This window comes from Pundamilia nyererei, unplaced genomic scaffold (assembly GCF_000239375.1).
Source record: "Pundamilia nyererei isolate P.nyererei 1_Seehausen unplaced genomic scaffold, PunNye1.0 scaffold00141, whole genome shotgun sequence".
In the NCBI taxonomy this organism is placed as follows: domain Eukaryota; kingdom Metazoa; phylum Chordata; class Actinopteri; order Cichliformes; family Cichlidae; genus Pundamilia; species Pundamilia nyererei.
The window spans coordinates 429,528-436,495 of NW_005187542.1; the positions used below are offsets into that span (position 1 = coordinate 429,528).

General features: G+C 38.8%; 1 protein-coding gene across 1 annotated transcript in view; it reads right to left on the minus strand.

The window, feature by feature from the left end:
• The window catches only part of abcc4 (ATP binding cassette subfamily C member 4 (PEL blood group)), a 47,609-nt gene extending 44,541 nt beyond the window's left edge, over positions 1-3,068 (minus strand). The window contains exons 1-2 of the mRNA XM_005744231.2: positions 2,807-3,068; positions 991-1,101 (exon numbers count right to left, since the gene is read on the minus strand). Of these exons, the coding sequence (XP_005744288.1) occupies positions 991-1,101; positions 2,807-2,880 (185 nt within the window). The 5' untranslated portion in view covers positions 2,881-3,068. The remainder of the gene's footprint in view (positions 1-990; positions 1,102-2,806) is intronic.
• Positions 3,069-6,968: the final 3,900 nt, after the last annotated feature.

Sequence of the window (6,968 nt, forward strand, 5' to 3'; positions counted from 1 at the left end):
GCGTGTGATCATTAAAATCATCGTTTGACTCAACCCGGCCGGACCAGTGTTGTTATTTTGGTTTTTCCTCTTGTATCCATCCCCAATATTTGAATCCGTAACAAATCATAGTTAAACACATTTAGTGTAGTGTAATTTCCTCCAAACTTCTGTCATGTGGTGACTTAAACACAGAGCAACATAGAACTGAATGGATCATCTCACCGTAAAGTGTGATCCAAAACAGCTGCCCTATATTTCCTCATGCCACCACTATTTAAAAAAAAAAAAAAGTTATAAAAATTGTCATTTAATGTTATATCTTACAAGATTCTCTATTGGAGACAGTACAGGTGACAAACATGTATAAAGTCCATTTCTACTCTTGCTGATCACTCGACGATTTTCCTACTGCAACCCTCATTCCTTCAAACAGCGCTTTTATTCTATGCGTAGAGCACTTTGTCTAACTTTCATATGTAAACTCAACACTCTGATGTGAGGGGACAACTTGGGGTTCAAATCTTGTCCAGGGTGCAGAGGGGATTGAACCATCAACCTTCAAAATAGCAGATAACCTACTTTACCCCCTGAGCCACAGCTTCTCAAACAGTACAGAGAGAAAATATTATTTATATAGTTAAAAAAAAAAACAACAACAACAAAAAAACCAGCCCAAAAAGTGATTTGTCAGTTATAAGTATTTCCCATAACAAATACCTTGAAGGAGAGGGTAGTCAGTGGTATCACTTAACATTTAGAAATGGGTAAATGACCCAACTCCTAGGTATACTGGTGTGGCTGTATCTCAGGTGGTAGAGTAGGTCACCTACTAATTGGAAAGGCTGGTGCTTCAATCCCTTATACCGGACCTTGGTGTAGCCCCTCAGTTCATCCATGTTAGAAAGAAGCCTTCAAACTCAACACCAACACAGTCAGACGCATGTGAATGAGCTAACAAAGCCACCAGATGTGATAGTGTCTTAGTACATAGATGTAAAGCTTCTCTACCTCTGCAGGTCCTGTCCCAGTTTCTCCGACCGGTCCTCTGCAAGCACTTGGTACATATCATCTTCCTCCAGCCTACGTTTGTACCCCGCCCGGAACAAAGGATTCAGCCACCTGAGGGAAAAATAAATCCAAGAGTCAGAGGGAAGTGGAAGCAGATGTCGAAAGAAAGAGGAGAGACCGTAGTTTATGGTTTAATTTAGCTGATCATCAACTCTACATGGTGTTAGAGCCGTGCAAAAAAAACATGTAATATGCTTGCAGCAATGAAAAAAAAAACCTTAAAATGACGTGAGAAATGTGTGGTAAAGCAGGACTTCATAACATGATGGGCTGGAGGCACAGATGGATTAATAGATATACAGGTTCAAACAAATAAAAAAAACCAACAGCACTTACATAAAAGCAAGGATCCAAAATGCAGGTCTTTGTTGCTTGTTTACCTCACTTCATGTCCATTTCATTTCTTTGTGTGTTTTGTAGTCACATTTTAATGGATTTCCTTTTCTCTCTTGACTCCTGTGTAGTTTATTTTGCACGCAGAAATGTCTCTTTGCACACACAGTGTTTTTCACTGAAGCCGTGCCAGGCCCAAACTGGAACTAATTGCACGCATTTTTGCAGATGCCAAAAAGCAGACACTCACATGACGCCGCAGAACTATCGGGCCCAAAATTGGGACCACTGTTTACCAATGGCTATAGGAGGTGTTTACTAATGATTTACACAGTCAGTCTGTAGATTGTGTTGGACTTTTTTTCCTTTTTTAAAAAGATTACCACAACTCTGACAAGCTTAGACTCTTTTAAGGGATGCTCAAGCGTCCCTAAATGTCTTCATAGCACCCATTAAAAACAAATAAAAGAAACTGTCTAAAGCACAGTGGACTGACTTTATATGGTTAAGAGACTTAGCTTAAAAAAGCTGTGGATGCTTCTCCTCTAATCTGCTTTTCTACAAACTGTTCTTTAACTTTGGAAAATAGTGGTCAGCAGGACTGAGCCTTTGCCTCAGTCACTACCACTGTGACAGTACTATATTTAAATGTCTAAATAGATTGAGTTTGAAGGCAACATTTTAATATTTATCAGATTGAATTTAGGTTTCCAAAGGTGAAAAGGACTGAATGGTTGCACCATTTTACATAAATATTAAAGCCAATTTATTATATGCATGGCATTATCCTTGGAAACTGAGCCCCCCTAAAGGTTTTAACTTAGACTCGCCCCTGGTGTAACTCAAGGGAGATTCTTTGGAAGAGAAGTAACAGCGCGTGGCCACTGGGCTAGTGCAAGGTAAACACGTCCAATTACCTGTAAAAATTAAAGAGCACAGGTGTATTAACAACGGCTACGTTCTACTCAGGAGGTCCTGCTTCTGTTCGCGAGGTTATAAGTTGCTGGGAATTGAGAAAGCAAACTCCGTGAGCTTGACGTGAGTGGTAAAAGAAACCGTCGTGTACAAAACAGCAAAAAACAGCTTGATCGTCCACACAAACAAACATCCTATTGCCAGTAAACAATTGCCATTTGAAGCGGCGGTATTCAAAATAACTCAACGATAAAGCTTTGAATAAATATATACAGGATATGCTTCTGACATTAAAGACTTGCCTAAAGTTTAAATTCTGTAACGAAAACCAGTCAACCGCGTTTTAGCCAAGCACCCCACTTCTGGTTTTCAGCAACTTTCGGTTTAAGCTGTTTTATGGCTCCACTTACTTTAAAAACAACATTTAGAAAACATATACATTTCTCCACATCCTTTATACGTGTTTGCAAGTTTCAACGTTAGCCCGCAGGACGTTTTATTAACTTACCAGAAAAATATCTTGGACAAAAAGTTCGCGGTGGCAGCCGGGTTCGTCTTGGCATCTTCACTGACTTTTTCCATCGTAGCCCACGCTCACACCGCAGGTTCCCTTCAGCTCTTTCCCCTTTTAAAAAACTGCTCCTCGTGGCTATGTGCCGTGGCTTTGGAGCAGACATATGTTACGCGGAGGTCAGCAACCTCAAGGTGCGTTACATATCCTGTAAAACACATGGGCCTTCTCCTTAGAAGCGGTCATAAAAAAAGAAAAAATAGAATAGAAATGTCTTTAATCGCTCCGCCCCGTCCCACCCAATTGGTTAAAACAGTCGTGCACGCGCACTGACTGTGTGGCTGCGGTGCATTCACGTAACATGTTTGGAATGTCACAGAGTCCAGTTTACCTATGATTTTTCTTCTTCTTTTTGGTCATTGATGAGGAAAAAGTAGTATTAAAGATACTGCAGATAGTTCTCTTTCTAATATGGAAGAGTCCTTAACACCTTCAGTTTTCAGATGCAGAAGCAATGTGTCTGTGAAGGTTCTCAGTCATCCAGGTCATCGTAGTCAAATGAGCATCTGGACTTCTTTAATAAAAGAATAAAGCAGTAATAAAGCAATATTTGTACCGCATTACGTTTTAAGGTACAATTGGCATCAAAATTAAGGAAAAAATTGACTTTAATGGTGAATATCAAATTTTCTTTATGCTGTAAAAGAGCTCAAACGTGTCCATATAAACTTCCTGTGTGTCAGATGCTTTGAGCTTATCCTCATTAGTCAGCAAAATACGTTCCTCATAGGGCTTGCCTTGTAGCTGTGAGGTCTCACTTGACTGTATTTAAGTTATGATAACAATGTATCATAAACGAAATTGTGTCTGTCCTGTGGGACCCAACCTGAGAGTTTTCTACTCAAAAGTTTCCATGGCAAAGGAGGTGGCATTTGTTTGCTTGCTTGCTGTGACTTTATGATCCCAGAGGCAAACACACTGATGTGAGGTAGACACAAAGAGAATATCCTATAAATAAAGAGCAGGCTGTTGATGAGAGAGGCTGTCTGACATTCAAGAGGTGTTTCCTGCTTTGACATAAAAGACCAGAGATAGAAAAAGAGAGCAGGGACTAAAACACCTACCTCCTCTCCTTCTCTCACTAATTTCCCCTTATTCACTGAATTTCAGTCAAATATAACCAGGGTAAATGAATGTCCTGACAGTCTCAGTCTAATGATAACAAAGCTGCATGTTCATAGCTCCTAACCTCACATGTTACTTTATACTACGGTTGATGTTTAGGGAGACTGAGACTTGCTGACTGGGAGAAAGGCCAAAAGAAGAGAAGCCAGCAGGAGATTATTACAAGCAGCTGAGCTCAACCCAATAACATTCATCTAAACTACTTTCACTTGCTATCCTAAGTTGTGTGGCAGGTCTGCTTCATTTCTCACATGTTGTAGTTTCAGGTTATTTTCATTTCTTCAGTGCTCAACAAGGCAAAGGTGCATTATTTTCACAATTCTTCAGCATGCTTTATTGACTTGGGTCAGGGTGACCAGACAACTGCCGCTTACAACATATACATTACACTATAAACCAAGGGGATGGTTCTGTGGGAAAAACCCAATAAATCAGCAGTTTCCCTCCTGTCGTCCTGGGACCTTTTTGTACCACTTTCTGGTTTTAAATGCATGCCATTTCCACTGTGTTCAGTGGAATATAACCAAACTTGCCAAAGGATTTTTTTTTTTTTAATTTTAAAATTTCAGTGTGAATTTCTTAAATCAGCCTAAAATGGCTGAGCAGCAGAAATCCTCACACCCTTTACCCTAGGGACCATTTTCGGCCCCATTGACTTCCATTATAAACGCTATTTTTCATCCCAAAATTATTATTATATGATTTTATTTATTTATTTTTGCTTTGGATGTCAATGAGGACTCAGGGTCTTGAAATTTTAATGTTTATATTTGTCCACCAGGTGGTGCAATTTTTTCACTTTTTGGCCAGTGAATGAAATGAAGTAAATTTTCGTATTTATTCCATAGACTTTCTGCTGAATAAATGATAATCCTGTGTCACTAACAGTCTTAGACAATGGCGTGTATGTGTAAAAAAATAAAATAAAGGTTTTTATGCCTAAAAAAAGAAAAAAATACACATGCACACACACACACGCGCACACACACATGCACACCTTTTCCCCCCCGTCTTTTCTCTTAGGCCAATATGCAATACAAAAACAATAAATATAAAAGCTGGAACCAAAGCCAAATTAACTTTATTATGACAAAAAGTTAATTTTTCAGTGAAGCTGTGGTTGGGAAAACAAGCTGTACCCCGGAAGTAGTTATTTTTAACGACGGAAGGGCTCGGCGCGCACTGCAGTTGGCACACTGGCACGCAAATTTAATGGTAAAAAAAAGCACCTTTGCCACTCGTTATAACATTGGGAGCGAAAAGGAGATGAATGAGACAGTAACAGGGCGATATTTTAAAGTATTTTGGTCACTCAAAGACAATGATCCGCCATCGCGTTGGCGATGCTTTCAGCCGATGGCTGTTAGCTGTTAGCGGATGACAAAATCCGCCCTTCCCCCCTGCATCGGGATAATGCAGGGAAATATTAATGTTTTCGTTACTTTAAAAATTAGTATCGTTGCATTGCCACTCAGTTACCGGGGGTTACAAAAGAAAACGATAGATTTATTGCGTGGGATCGGACATAACGTGTAGGTAGCTACCCTGTCGGGGTAGCTACAGGGTAGCTACACGCTACAGAACATGACACATGTCACGATGACGCAGCGAGCTATGGTTTGTTTTGCTTTTATGAAGAACTTGTATCGTTGCATTACCATGCAATTTGAGAGTTAGAAAAGAAAACTACAGATTTATTGCTCTAGCGTGGATCGGACATGTCGTGTAGGTAGCTACCCCGACCGAACATGGCACATGCGTCACCATGACGCAGCGAGGGAATGTTTTGGTTTTATAAAGAACGTGTATATTTGCCTTATTATTCCATTTGAGGGTAAGAAAACATTTTATATTGACTATTCTCACGTTCGGACAGGATTATTGTAATGAACAAAGGACATTTTGCCTGATAATTATTTATATCCTGCTGTAACTTTTCTGTATAAAGAAATAAGCCCTCCAACATTTCAGGTGTAAAACGTCATAATTAGAAGTGTTTGTAACTAAAAATAAAAATTGTGGAATACTGTTTGTGCGTGATTTAGACTTCCCAGCCTGAAACAAACTGGCCCGGAACACTCACCACGAAACGACACCGGGACCCACCGCTGCAGCCCGCTGGATGCAGCCAGCTGGAAGCAGACCGCTCCAAGCAGCCGGCTGGAGGCAGCGGAAATCATATTCTTCCTTGATTCCCAACATAACTGTTCATATTCATCCTTCTCAAATAAATGTTTTTTTGGTTCAAAGTGATCTTGTATTGTTATTAACATATTTTTGTAATTTTATTTTTAGAAAACAACGAGGTAATAAGCACTTAGTATGTGAAGACTAAAAACATAATATACCGTTTTATTATAATTTACTATGATGCTGCAAAAAAAATAATGCTGGATCAAAACAAATGTTGGTGCCAATCTTTGACCCATCGAAAGGCCTAATTATAACAATAATCAAATATTACTTCAAATGTATTTTATGGAAAATATTTAAGTTTTTGTTTTTTGGGGCTAAAAAAACGGTGAGCTCATGGAATTAAACTACGATTTAAAGGGTTAAAACCCCCGAAATATAATTAAAACTTTATATGAATATTTCAGGGAGAAGTAGTTTTAAAAGATTGGCTAATTTAAAGTGGAAAAAATATGAATATATAATCTTTTTATAGCACTTTTTGGGGTGTGGCAGAAAACGGTCCCTAGGGTAACGGACGTAAGTTTTTCTTTTAATTTGCCCCTGCATCAAAAATAATGCTGGATCAAAACGAATGTTGGTGCGAATCTTTGGACCATCCAAAGGCCTAATTATAATAAAAGTCAAATATTACTTCAAATGGTTTTTTTTAAAAAATATTTAGTTTTTTTTGTTTTTTGGGGCTAAAAAAAAGGTGCACTCATGTAATTAAACTGCGATTTAAAGGGTTAAAACCCCCGAAATATAATTAAAACTTTATATGAATATTTCAGGGAGAAGT